At 46.0% G+C, this 14,190-nt stretch overlaps 1 protein-coding gene across 6 annotated transcripts in view; it reads right to left on the bottom strand.

Moving 5' to 3' along the window:
- The window catches only part of PID1 (phosphotyrosine interaction domain containing 1), a 242,133-nt gene extending 230,993 nt beyond the window's left edge, over window positions 1–11,140 (bottom strand). Inside the window, exons 1-2 of one of the 6 annotated variants that reach the window (XM_082396273.1) lie at window positions 10,754–11,140; window positions 10,297–10,378 (exon numbers count right to left, since the gene is read on the bottom strand). Coding sequence is in view for 2 of the 6 variants with exons in the window: in XM_082396277.1 (XP_082252403.1) it covers window positions 3,309–3,338 (30 nt within the window). In the remaining 4 variants the exon portion in view is untranslated. The other 5 variants (XM_082396274.1, XM_082396277.1, XM_082396276.1 and 2 more) reach the window with 5 other exon arrangements.
- Between the last annotated feature and the right edge of the window lie 3,050 nt (window positions 11,141–14,190).

Raw genomic sequence — 14,190 nt, 5'->3', positions numbered from 1 at the left:
CCCAGAGGACTGCGGCAGCTGGAAAAGTCAGCTGGAAAACCAACATGTTAGAAAGAAGTGAGAAATGCATCCCTGGGAGGATGGAGGATAAAGGGGCCATCCTGAATGAGGAAGATCCACCAAGGCATCGCCTTGAACGTTCCATCCTTTGGTCTGGATTTCTTCTCTTGCTCAACTACTAGTTTCTCTCAGGTCCTTGGGCAAACTGAGATCGATGGAAAATGTCATTTCAGGAAGTAAACAAAGAAGTGTTTGAAAAGGAGAGAATGGAACTCTAAGAAAAATATAGAGTTCATTATTTACATCCTGGGCTAGAATTTTAACATCCAGTTAAAAGAACACAAAAACTACAGAGAATTCGCAGAAGTGAGAGCAGAAACTAGTATTATTGTTTAGTTCCCCGACACCTGGCACTGCGCCTGGCATACAGTGAAAATGTCACGTACACTTTAACAGCTTTAGGTATAAATGACGTGTAGTACACTGCACAAGTTTGTAAGTTTTGACAGATGTACAAGCCCATGAAACCATCACCATAATCAAGACACTGAACACATCCATCACCCCCAAAAGTTCCTCCCATCCCAGGCTCAGGCAGCTGTAATTCTGACTTCAATCATTTTACATCCCCACCAGCAGTGCATGAGAGGTCCGGTTCCTCCACGTCCTCGCCAACAATTGGTACGGTTGAAGCCTTTTTAATTTTCGCTGTTCTACAGTTGGGCAGTGTTATCTCATTGTGCTTTTAATTTGCATTTTCCTAATGACTAATGATGTCTTTTCATGTGTTGATTTCCTATCCATATAACTTTTTTGTTCAAATCATTTGCTCATTTTCTTTAATTGGGTTGTTTATCTTGTTACAGTATTGAGTTTTCAGAGTTCTTTATATATCCTGGATACAAGCCCTGTATTATAAATACACGATTTGGAAGTATTTTCTCCCAGTCTGTGTCTTCTTTTCATTCTCTTATAAATATCTTTAAAGAGCAGAATTTTGATGAAGCCCAATTTACCCAAGTTTTCTTTTATTCAATGTGTTTTTGTTATTGTTCTAGGAAATCTTTGCCCAACCCAAAGAAACTTTTGGGTGTAGTGGATCTGTTCATTACCTTGACTGTAGTAATGTTTACACAGATGCATACGAAGATTTTCTGCTGTTTCTGTCTAGAAGTTTTATGGTTTTATGGTACACCTGGGTCTATGATTCATTTTAGGTGAATTTTTGTATAGAATATGTATGAGGTACAGACTGAAGTTTTGGGTTTGCTGTTGATGTTATTGATTTTGTTGTTTTGCATATGGATTGTTTCCGCATCGTTTTGTTGAAAAGACTATCCTTTCTCCAGCAAACTATTTCTTTACACTTTTGTCAAAATCACATTAACTTTTGATCAAAAAGCAGAACTCTCAAAAAAGGCCCTCGCTGACAGCTGCTAAAATTTAAAACATGCATCCTCTTTGATTCAGCAACTCCAATTTTATCAGTTCCATCTAAAGAAATACAAGCACAATGATAGTGTGCAGATCCTTATAACAGTATTATTTACGGGAGGAAAACAGCAACGAAAAAAATGGGTGCAATCCAAATATTCCCTGATACAGGAAGGACTGAATAAATTACAGTCCAGCTGCACCACAAAATTTTATGTAGGGAATAAAAGGAATGAGTTGGGGCTACATGTACCGACCAGAAGAGATACCCAAGAAACATTCTGTAAAGTGAAAAAAATTACAGTTTTATATATATAATGATTATATTATTTAAACAAATGAGAAAAACCTAAATATGTATCTATAAATTTGTATGTGTTTGCAAAAACCTAGGGAGAATTATGGGAAAAAAACTACCAGACAGATCACATGAGTTTCCTTCATGGGCAGAATTGAGAATGAGGGAAGGAACAAGATTATCAACTTCTTGGTACCCTAAGCAGATATTATTTTGTAATTTTTGAATCAAATCAAGTCTAAAATAGTAGCCATGACTTTGCCATGTATAGAATGTGCACCTTACTCCATTACACATCTGTACCACCACTCGGAAAAAAAGTGGGTTTTTTTGGTGGTTGGCTCTAGTAGGGAGAAATATTTTGGTACATGAGGGATAACCCCCCCCCAAAAATTCCACACTAAGTATTATAGGTTGAATTGTGTCCCCAAAAATTTCCATATGAAAAAGCCCTAACCCCTAGTACCTCAGAATGTGACCTTATTTGGAAATAGGATCATTGCAGATATAATAAGTTACGTTAAAATGAGATCATACTGGATTAGGGTGGGCCCCTAATCCGATATGACTGGTGTCCTTATAAGAAAGGAAATTTGGACACAGAGAAAAACACATGAGGAGAACACCATGCAAAGCTTCAGCTGGAGTGAAGCTGCCACAAGCCAAGGAATGCCGAAGATCTGCAGCAAACTACCGGAACCTGGGAGGGAGGCATGGAAAAGATTCTCCCTCACGGCCCTCAGAAGCTATCGACCCTTCACGCAAGTTGATTGGAGACATCCATCCTCCTGAACTATGAAACAGTACATTTCTGTTGCTTAAGCCACCCAGCTTGTGGTACTTCATTAGAGCAGCCCTGGGAAACTAATACACTAAGCTCCCAAGCAGTTAAACCTAAAGCAAAAAAAAAATAGCAACAGCCACTCACCAGTACCACGGTCCCACAGCCCCCAGCTCCGTGCCGAGGGAGCATTCTCAGAAGACACAGAAAGGAAACAGCAGTGTCTACTGTCCCACATTACAGGTGGCTTGTACACCAGGATGCCGTACACACCTGAGGGAAAGCCGGCTCCTGATGTAAAGACATCAAAGCATGCGGTGGGCAGAAGGGGCTACAGAATCTGCATGTTTATCCCCAGACCCACAATTACACAGAAACCATGGGGAAGGGCTTGTCATGAAAGGATTAGGGTGGATCTACTATTAGGAAAGCATAACGATTAAGGAGCCCCTTTCTCCTGGCACCTCTCCCTCCCTTTCACATGTGCAGCATCCTTCCCTACTGAGGAAGAGAGTGGAAAGTAAAGCAGCCTTTCAAAACTTGAGTGACTCTCAGTATCCTGCGATAAACCATGATGAAAAAGAATGTATGTGTGTGTGTGTGTGTGTGTGTGTGTGTGTGTGTGTGTATATGTATAACTGAATCACTTTGCTGTACAGCAGAAATTAACATAACATTGTAAATCAACTACACGGTAATAAAATAAATTTTTAAAAAAACACAAAACTTGAGTGACTCTTCACTCTAAGAAATGCAAATCGAACGAGCAGCTGTGCAGCGATCCAGGCTCCTTACCCTCGTCAGGACTGGAAACGTCTGTGCCATCGTGGCTACTGTATGAAAAAACCAGAAAAGTGAGTACTATGACTCCTAATGACGTTTATTTTATCTTAAAAGTGAGTTGCAGCATAGGCATGGATAGTTCATTAAAATAATTTATGCGGTCACCAAGTGAAAAACAAAAACAAAACAAAATGTCCAACCAGATACGAATAATCAACCAGACATACTCTGGAGCTGTCCTGGAGGTTGATTGGAAACGGATCCTAACATCAGTCTACAGTTGTCCTTGCTGGGAAGAGGCAAGTCCCAGAGGCTAGCTACCCGGGACCCTGCAGAGACGGACAACCCAGATTGTTTGAGAATAAAACCCTGGGCCTCCCTCGGCCCTGCCTGTCTGGAAAAGTGTCACTGAGATCCTCCCTGAAGTGACTGTCTTCCACACCCCAGCCCATAATTTTAAGTACCAGCGTGAACTATCTCTTGAAGCACATTTACTTCCAGAGGCCCTCCCTTGGCAACAGGGCACACATTCCTCTCAGTTTTTGCTTCATTTTCCCAGGATGTTGACCAGAAGTAGATGAGAGAGAAAGCAGCAGCATTTAATTGTTCTCTAATGTCCGTTTTCATTATTTTTCAAATCCACCATAAACAAATTCACACTCAGCACAAAAAGCATGCTATACAGAAACACTGATTTAGTCCCAGTATATGAAAGTCAGGCACACCTTAGCCTTCGGAAGTACAGTGACAGAACACAGACAAAGGCAGCAGGTTTCATGAACGTACTAGCGTGTTAGTCTCCTAGGGCTGCTATAACACACCACCACAGACTGGATGGCTTAAAACCACAGAAATGTACTCTCTGACAATTCTGGAGGCTGGAAATCCAAAACCATGATGTTGGTAGGGCCATTTCCCTCCAAAAGCCCTAGGGAGGAATTGTTCCTTGACTCTTTTAGCCTCGGGTGGTTGCCAGCCGTGCTTGGCTTTCCTTGGCTTGTGGTAGCATAACTCCACACTCTGTCTCCGTCTTCGCATGGCCCTCTTCCCTGTGTCTTCAAATCTCGCCTTATAAGGACATTAGTCACTGAGTTTAGGGCTCACCCTAATCCAGTATGACATCACCTTCACTCAATTACATCTGCACAGACCAGATTTCCAAATAAGGCTACACTCACAGGTCCCAGGGTTAGGATTTCAACATATCTGTGTCGGTGGGGCGGGGTGGGGTGGGGGGGTTGTGGAAAGACAGCTCAACCCATAACAATGAGTAAGACATAGAGACCAGGCTCTGAATCTGAATCTTGGTCCCTTTGTAGCCGTGTCAGTTAGGAAAGCCAAGGGTGCAAGTCATAAAAGACCCAACTAATACATAGGCTTCAAAAAGCAGAAGGAGGTGGTATTTTTCTCACTACTGAAACCTCCCTTATCAAATTAAGACCTCAGTCACAACACACGAGGGGAGAAGGAGGCGGCTTGGGCTGTCTTACATGGGAAAGATACCTCGGCAAATACCAAGTGGCATCAGTACTAAGTGAGAGAGCCTACTGTGACTTTGGTAGCACTGAAATCTGCCAAAGGCACAAAGCAAGTCTGTGCTTTATCCTTGACACCATCCTATTCCAGTTCTCGCCCTGGGGGTTTGGACCTGGTGAATATTCTGATGCTTTATCACTGGAGAGCAGCTACATTGGGATCACAACCTTTTTTTTTTTTTTAAGTTAACATAAAATGATAGTAACAAATTCCACGAGACTCTAAGGAGGTCTTTGGACAAATATCTCAAAAATTTCGTCTTGCTCTCCTTAGATAAAGCCTCCATTTAGATTTGTGCCCAAAGGTGGCTGAACAAAGCACACTGCAGCCATTGAGTGCTTCTGGACTGGTTTTATTTGCTGACCACTAACGAGTCCCTAAACTGCGGCTAATTCGAGGAGTCAAATAGCCCTGTGCAAGGGAGCCTGATGGCCAATAGCAGTGGGGCTGTCCAGTGTCAGCTGCTCCAGGATCCAATTTACGGGACAAATTCATACGGTGGAAGGGAGTCAGTTCGAGGGAAGGCGGGAAGAGAGAGATAATCTGGAACATCAAACAAAATGCAAAACGTTGCCTAACGCTCCGAGATAACCCAGGACAGTCAACATTAGGCAATGGGTAACCAAGGGACAGAGAGTTTTTTTCCCAAGACTAGCATTTTGCAAGTCACTTAGTAGAGATTTTGCTCTTGAAATCTCTGACCTCCTCCCTCCCTTCCCCCCCAGTTTTGGTCTAAATGGGGAACGACTGCAGAAGTGATCGGGGTTATTGACAGCTTTTAAGGTCTCTAGTTTGTCAAAACTCCAGGAAAGACCCAATGATAGAAGATAGCATGTTACTTCTGCGAGACCTCAAATTAATGATAAGTCCAAGTTTTCTTTAGGAAGGATAAGGCCCAATGCTCTGTGCTTACTCAACTATGAGGGCTGAAAAGAACAGCAAGACGTAGGATCGATTTAGTGAGAAACCTGTGTGTCTGTAAGAGCAGCTCTTGCTCATTTCTAAGCAATTGCTCTTGAACTCTCCGACCTCCTCCCTCCCTTCCTCCCATTTTTGGCCTAAATGGGGAGCGACTGCAGACGTGATCAGGCTTTACTGCAGTTTCAAGGTCTCTAGTTCGGACAAATGCCATGTGCTCCAGCTCAAGAGACTCTTAAATGGCACTTGGGAATTTCAGCTTGAGGACGACACAGCAGTTTACTTCCCCCAGAGATCTGGGCCACCAAAAAGAGGGTAGCCCTGGGTCCACGCAGGCAACCACACGGCTTCAACAAGAGATATGAAAGTAGCCTCTCAGAGCCCATGAGGCCACCACCGTTGCCATTCTATTTATTAATAACAACAGCACCCGCATCCTTCTAAATCACAGAAAAGCGGAGATGGAGATCCGGAGCAAACCTCCTGCTTCGAATTCCAGCTCTGTTCATGTCTGGCTGCCCAACCCTGGCCGGATCATTTAAACTCTCTGGCTTTCAGTTTCTTTATCTATAACATGGGGATAAAAGCGGTTATGGAAGGTAAATGAGCTAGATAATTCAAATAAAACCCCTTAGCGTCGTGCCACACACACAGCGCGTGCTCCGTAAAAGCTGGTGTTGTCATGATCTGCCTCACTCTGTTTTCCTCCTGTCAACTTGGTCTGCCAGGAGAAGTGTCAGATTTGCCAAGGTTTTCTCTCTGCCTGATGGGCCCAGTCTAATGGTCTCCAGCTGATCTTTTAGAAGGTTCTTCCATCTCCCTTCTCAGGGGAAAAGTGGAAGTGGGTAATGATAGAGAAATAAGTCAAGAACAATCGACGCTCCAGGCCAAGGCAAGATCCGCCCGATATGACAAGGCAGAGAAAGGGCAAGATGATCCTGGGGAAGAAGTGCTCTTACCTCCTCAAATCTCCAAATACTGGGTTGGCCAAAAAGTTCGTTGGGTTAATGAATACGTTGTTCGAGAAGGTTCTTGGTGAAAATGAAAAATGTCTTTTATTTTTACTCAAAACCCAATGAACTTTTTGGCCAACTCAATAGTATTTAGTCACAAATGTAAACCTTTTTATCAGCCAAACGTTTAACAACAAACTAAAAGAAAGGTTCTTCAGGATCTGGTTTCCTCCCTACCCTTCCTCATTTCACCCTCTTGGAGGTTCTAATGTACAGCCATTGACCAAAACGTGAATGAAAAAAAAAAAAATGGTGAGGGGGAAACACGGTCCAGGCTGAGAAGCCAAAAGCCAGCTTTATCGATAAAAGTTCTGTATTTTCTGGAGCTGCCATGAAGACATTTTAATTTCAGGGAAAACAGGCAAATTACTAGGACCTTTATAGAACGCCTCATGAGAAGATGGTCACACATAGATCTACTCCACAAGTAGAATTTGCTAGAACTTTTTTCCATACCTTTCTACTACCACTCTCCATTCCGTCCTTGTAATAACTACACGACAGGCAAGGATGAATTGATCTCCTTTGTTCCAAACTCCGTCTCCAGTCATCTTTCTCCTGCTCTCCACCTTTCCAGGCTTCCAAAAAATGTATCTGGTAGCAGCCTGAAGACAGACGCTCTGGGGAAACTCACGCTCCTTATGGCCGAGTCCACACTCCTGAATTTTTGAGTCTGTCACTTCTAACGCCTCTGCCCAGCCCAACAATCAAGACAATCAGGCAACCCATGCAAGTTGTAAAATATCGAGGCCAGAAGTAATCTCATCTCTATTTTGAAAAACCAATACTTAGCCTTTTTTACTGGAAAGTCCCCTTTCACTTTTCTGGAAAAAGCCTGTTTCAAATCTGCTTCTTAAAAAATTTATAATTCTCCCGAGTCCCTCTAAGGAAAAAAGTCTGCTGTGCAAAGGAGAAGGTAAAAAGGGAAGAATTCATATTTATTCCATTTTAAAAGCTGGGGTGGTAATTTAAATCTTCACATCCCCTTTGATCCTATTATATTTTTAATGGCAGAAGCTCCCAGTGAGGGCTCGAGTGGGATGTAACAGAAGTTTTAACATTCAGGGGAGCAGGTGAACTTGCCGCAGTCTGTGTGACTGAATGAGAAATTCCCCAGCTCAGCCCTGCTCGGGGCAACAGGTCACTTTGCCTGTACTGGATTTGGGTCAAACAGCAAAGCCTCAGATCAGAAAGTATCAGCATTCGTTCGTTTGGCAAAGAAGTGGGGTTTGATAACAATAATCCACCCTGACCAAAGATGCCATTTCCTGAGCAAGAGAGCTGGATATTGGACTCACATTAGTTAGAGGGTGACTGTCTAGCCTAAACAAAGTTCAGCCACACTCCCTGGGCCACAGACCTTTTGAACGGCATCATCTAATAGGACCTAATAAAGTCAGTTAAGGAAAGATGTCCTTTTCTTCCCTCACCTCTTTTGTTTCTAGGTATTTGTACAAGAAATTGACTCCTTAGTCCTGTTAGGAAGCTCTGGGAACACTTCCTTGAAGCATTCTCTTCACTCAAGCTCATCGAAATTAGAATGTTTGCATTAAAAATGAATGAGGAAAAAAACTAATGAGGTGGTATGAGAAAGTTAAACAGATTTGTGTAAGGAGGGTGGGGCTTTGACTCCGTTACAGACTGGGATTCATGATTATTTCCCCATCGAACACGCTTTCCATTGCCATTTCCATGGCCACAACATCTGGGCATGTGAAGCATCCCATTCACTGAGGAATCGGAAACCAATGTTCCTATACAGTGGTGCCTTGAGGGCAAAAAAGGGAAGAAAAAATCCCAGACAGCAAACAGAGCCCAAGTGACAAAGATAACCACAAGGAATGTAAATAAAATATCATTACAAGCAACTCACTCACCACCTCACGCTCAACAGCTCCCTTCCCCAGAAGCAAAAAATAAAAACATACAAATCGTGTTGTAAAGAAGAGCCAAGCTGCTATTGGGGAAGAAGCCATGAATACGAAGATTTTTCTCCATGTGGCTCACTTTTATAATTGCAAGGCTTGAGATATACTTTTAAAAGAGAACCAGGTCTGGTTGCTAATTTAAATTAGGGCAGCATGAAGTTAAGCCCTGTGTCGATAAGTATCTTCCAATGATGACTTGATCTTAGTCAGTGACTAGGCATGTTTACCTGAGCCTTCAAAAGCCAAAAACCCCTGCTCTTTCAATCTGACACTTCAAAATGAAACAAATGCATTGCAAATGCACACTGTAATACACCAGGCTCATGCCAAATGCACATGTGTACATTTCACAGAAGAGCCAGGACATTTCTAGCGAGGAATGATCGCCATGCGGAACACAAGCCAGAGCTAGCTCCTGCCAAGGGTCACGTGCTGTGGAGCACACAGGAGTCCCTACATGAAACGGGCCGGTAGAAATAACTTCAAGAGACAAAAATCTACAAACTCTGCAGAGGCACGGATCCCCAGGCCATAAAAGCCACCCCCAGGAATTCTGACCTCATCTCTCTAAGGACCTCCAAGAGCTTCTCTCCTCACTTGGATGGGAAACCCTCCACCCCCGCTCAGTCACTCCTTCCTTTAGAATAAATTCACCACCCTGAACTGAAGGAAAAATGCACACGTACAACTGGTAACTGATGCCAGTGCTGAAATACATGTACATCACCTTTGGCCAATCATTCAGAGCCCAATATTGACTCTCTTAATAAGAGAAGGAGAGAGTTACGAGGCTGGTCACCCACCTCCCTATCTTCAAGGCTCAAGATCTCTTTTCTTGTTCAGTCTGTTTGAGACCCGAGGGGATTGGCCTGGTGTCTCAAGCTCTTACTGTGAACCCACTCCCACAAGACTGCAGGCCCAGGGAGGCTTAGAAAGGGGTTGTGAGGCATCTATTTCTGCTAAAAGCAATACCCTCTGCAGGTTAATCCTCAGTATGAGAACTCACAGGCAAAGGTTAGACTCTCCTAGCATCTGAGAGACAGTCTGTGTTTGGCCCTTTGAATTTTCATTGAGAAACCTCCAAAGCCAGTGAAGCCTCCTGGCCTCCACTGTCCTAAGTCTTCAGATGCATTCAGCTTCCAACGGTGCTGTATTTTACCACTTAAACACTTCTTCAAAGTTTACTATGAAACAGCGTGGCTCTAAGCCTGCCAAAAGTTTAACTGCAGGATTCAGTGGATTTTATCTGGCAGAGTAGCTACCCTTCCTCCTGAGAATATTTTCCAGCGAAGGCAGTCAATCAAACCCTGCAGTCAGGGTGATTTCGGGGTCCCGAGTGTCACTGAATGAGCTCCTCTCTGAAAACGCCCCTCTTTCTCACTCTGACCGCCTTCCCATCTCCCTGGCTTCAGAATCCAAAGTAAAAGCAGTTTGGCATTTCAGTAGACAGCAATGAAAAACTTTTGATGGGATGACCCAGGGCATAACTATTCCTGGCTGAATTTAACTTTTGATTTTCAAATATGTAGGGGAGCTTGGGTTCAGGGGAGATGAAGGGGAGAGCTCCAACAAATAGGAAAAAGTAAAATAGAATAAGCAGCATACCGTGACCAAGCCAAACCAAGCTTGATATTTCCAAATTATATTGGCAAACGAATGCTTTCTCAAATCATTTGTTCTGTCTTTCCTGGAGACAAAAAGGAAAAAAAAAAAAAAAATCTGGATGCAAAATTCCTAACCCCAGACCAGTAAATTGTGTCAGTGGAATGCAATCTAAAATTGCTGGTCAGAAAGTCCAACGTTATATATACCTACAGGCAACTAACCCCCAAGGCAAAAGTTGCGCCGCCCGAAGCAATGCGTTCGTCAATTTCATCACCCCCCCTCACCCCGGCCGGGTGCCCGGCGCTGGGTTAAGCCGACAGCATCAGGTTCTAATCCTTGCGTTCATACAGGATCGCTTTGGGCAAATCTTTGGCAGTGGTCAGACGCGCCACCTCTGCTCCTCCGGTCCGAGCACCTTCTCCTCCAGGCTGGCCCCCGGTCACCCGGTGCCCCTTACCTGCAGGCGCTCCGTGGCCGGCTGCCACATCTTCCAGCCGCGGGGTCTGGCAGAGGAGACGCTGGCGAGACTCTGTCGATGGCGCCGGGGGGCGAGGGGCTGGGGGGCGAGGGGCTGCGGTGCCGCTTCACATCTGGGGTGGGCGTCCGCGGGATGTGCGTCCAGGGGCCGGCGACCGCCGCGGGGTGGGCGCTGGGGGGCTGCGAGCGGGAGGAGGCGGCGCGGCGCTCAGCTGCCGGCAACTTGTGGGCACGGCCACGAGCCGGCTGTCCTGGCGCAGCTGCGAGAAGACTGCGCAGCTCCGCCCGGGCCCACGAGCGCACGGCGGCGGCGGCGGCGGCGGCCGCTCCCTCCTCCCCCGCCGCCGCCGCCCGGACCTGCGCGCTCTGAGCATGCCCGGGGCCGGCCCCCGCCCGCCCGCCCGGGAGCCCGCATCCCGGCCGCGGGGGCCGCCGAATCCCGGCGAGGGGAGTGTGCGGAGGCCAGAACCGGCGGCCCTGCTCCCCCGGGGAGCCCCGGCTGGGATGGGGTCTGGGAGAGGGAAGAGCCTGGAGAGGGGGGACTTCCTGAAGCCAGAACCCATAGTCCTCTGGGGTCTCAGTCTTCCTGTCAACAGGGATCTCCGAATCGCCTGGGTCTTGACGGGCACTGTGCTGGGCCGCGGAATTCCATTCATTCCTTCCACTGGAGTTAACTGAGCATCTATTAGGCTCCAGCCCCTGTGCTGGATTCTGAGGATACAGTGGCACAGAACAGAAGACAAGAGAATGTTCCTCCTCTCCTGAGCTTCATTCTACTTGGGGGAGGCAGTCAGTGACAGAGGAAACACCTGAAAGGGCGCTAGGTCAGGTGGTGAGAAATCTTGGCAAGAAAATAAAACAGGGGTGATGGGTGAAGAAAGGGAGAGGAGAGCTTCTTGGAGGGGGGCCCAGGGATGTCTGGGGTGAGAGGGAAAGATGGACCAGGTGAGGGATGACATGCGGGGCAGAGGACTGGGGCTCCTACACCTGGGTGAGGAAGGCAGCACAAGATCCCCCATCCTCCATCCACCCTGAGATCTGCCAGGTGCCTCAGGAAGCTCTGTGAACCCAAAGATAAGCCAAGGGCCACCCTGGGCTCCCAGGCATGGAGGGTGGTGTGGGCCACTGTGAAATAGCTACCTTTCCTAAAGAAGCCCAGCTCCTCCCACCCTCTTGACAGCTGGCCAAGGTGAGTATGAACATTCCCATTATTTGGATAAAACAAATGAGGCTTGCGGAGTCTAGATGACCATTCAAGTCACACAGCCAGTGAGTGGCTTCGAGATGACTTGGAGGCTGGAGCTCTTTCCCTGCTCCTCTAACTGCTCTGACCATGGAAGCACCGTGGGAAAAGGGCAACGTTCTGGGGCTGGAGGCTGGGGGAGCTTGGCAGGATGGGGAGGCTAAGCTGATTCTGGAGGCTGATGAAGAGGGTGGGAGGAGAAGGGGTGGGAAACGCTCAGGGACAGAAGGAACAGATGAGGGGGAAGACCACACCATCTGTGCGGGGAGCCCAAGGCTCCTGAGAGATGGGGCCCACGGAGCAGCGGGGACTGGCGGGGCAAGGGTCCCGAGGGCATACCACACTGCATGTGCACCGCCTGGGTCCTGAGCTACTCGGGCACTATTAAAATCAACCCCCTGCGTCTGGAAGGATCCGCCCATGGTCACGCACAGGTAGAGTGATTTCCAGATATCAGAGCACTCAGCCCACCAGAGCCTCCCAGAACTCTCCGAGGGACAGAAACCCGCATCTCCCAAGGCTTGGGGAGCACAAGTTTCACAGAGTCACCCAGAGGAGAGTCACATAGTGGCAGTGCCTATCCAGGGCTCTTTTCCAGGGCTCCGGATGGCTCCTTCCAAACCACACAGTTGCTGGTTGGTGCCACCCACCCAGGCAGGTCCAGACCCTCAATGCCCTAGGAGCCTCCAGCAAAGCCACAGAGATGCTTCTGAGAGGCTGGTCTCTATCTCCCCTGATGACCACGGGACCCTCCCATTCTTGCCGAAAAACCACCAAGACTTTCTCAGCTACTTCCCCAGTCCCTGCTACCTGCTCTGGACCTACCAGAAAATCCCTTCTGATGAGGGGTTGGTATGTCAGCCCTACATGGAAATACATCTCAGATGCTTGGTCATGTGGTCTCTGTTTTGAGATGATATTTTTACTTTTCCAATAACTCTTCATGCACACTTCCCACACCTAGAAAATTCCTGCTGACAATAATAGACCTTCCCAGCCTCCTAATTCTCTTTTTATAAAATCCCAAAGCAAAAAGAGATGCACTTCATTACGAAAATCTAGAAAATCCAAATGTGCATATTAAACCTCTCAGGAAGCTAAAACAGGACTATTCAGTTGCCAGGGATGTCTTCCGACTTGAGCTTTGAAACCATCCTTGGTTGCAGATGCTTCCGTGGAAAAGTGATTTTGTTTTAAATAGCAGCGGGATGAGATAACGGCCTAAATTCAAATTGCATTAGAGCGTTAAATCCTGTCTTCTCACCACCTCCGAGTGTAATTAATTGTTATGACTCAGTAATACAGCTTTTAGTTCAGAGTATGGTGCTATTTAAGGAGAAAAGGCTTCGGCTCTGTAGAGATTGCTTTCAGTTACTAGTCCTACTTTGCAAACATATTTGGTAAAGTAGTGTTTAAACTCAAAGGACACTCTTGTTTTCATTACCTTTATGCCGGGAATCAGGAAACTACGGCAGGGGAAATGAGGGCGGAGGTGGAGCCTGGCAGAAGGTGACAAAGGAACAACCCTCCCACCATCAGTTTTGCTCCCAAGCCTTCCCATTCAGGAGGAACCTGTAATAGAGGGTGAATGCAATAGAGACATCTACTGGTCAGAGCCAGGAAGTGCATCCTGATCTCTCCCAGTCCCGTTTTGGGACGTGGCAACCTCAACCTCCCGGTGAGTCTGAAAGTGTAAACAGGTTTGTTCTGAGCAAGGAACGGTTGCTGAAATAAGCAGGAGTTGTTTTGGAGCAATGAGTAGAAATATTAGGCACATGAGTACGTGCATAATTTCATGTACTTAATCTCCTGTAATTATCTAATTACAGGTCTAATCTTATTAATAAATACCATTTCAAGGAAAAGGACCACACACACACACACACAAACATTGGCAAGGCCAAGGTGAATTATAAACACAATGTTTTGTCCAGAAAAAGAATTCCAACCATCCCCAGAAATTTTTGTAAGCCAAATTTAATCTAGTTCATGATTCTGAGTCCTAAGGTAAGCAACCTAGATGTCTACATCAGGAGAATGGTGAATTAAATTATGGTCCAGCATATCACAGAAATATTAAAATATTAGGCAGCCATTAAAGAGGATAATTATGAAGCTGCATTGCAGCTTTAAAATGCTTATGATATGATTATAGATTTGTTTAAGCTACAGTG

Source organism: Balaenoptera borealis (genome assembly GCF_965194805.1).
Source record: "Balaenoptera borealis genome assembly, chromosome: 6".
NCBI classification, from domain to species: Eukaryota; Metazoa; Chordata; class Mammalia; order Artiodactyla; family Balaenopteridae; genus Balaenoptera; species Balaenoptera borealis.
Note: the sequence above shows the minus strand (reverse complement) of the source record. Positions and strands in the feature narration are given on the sequence as shown.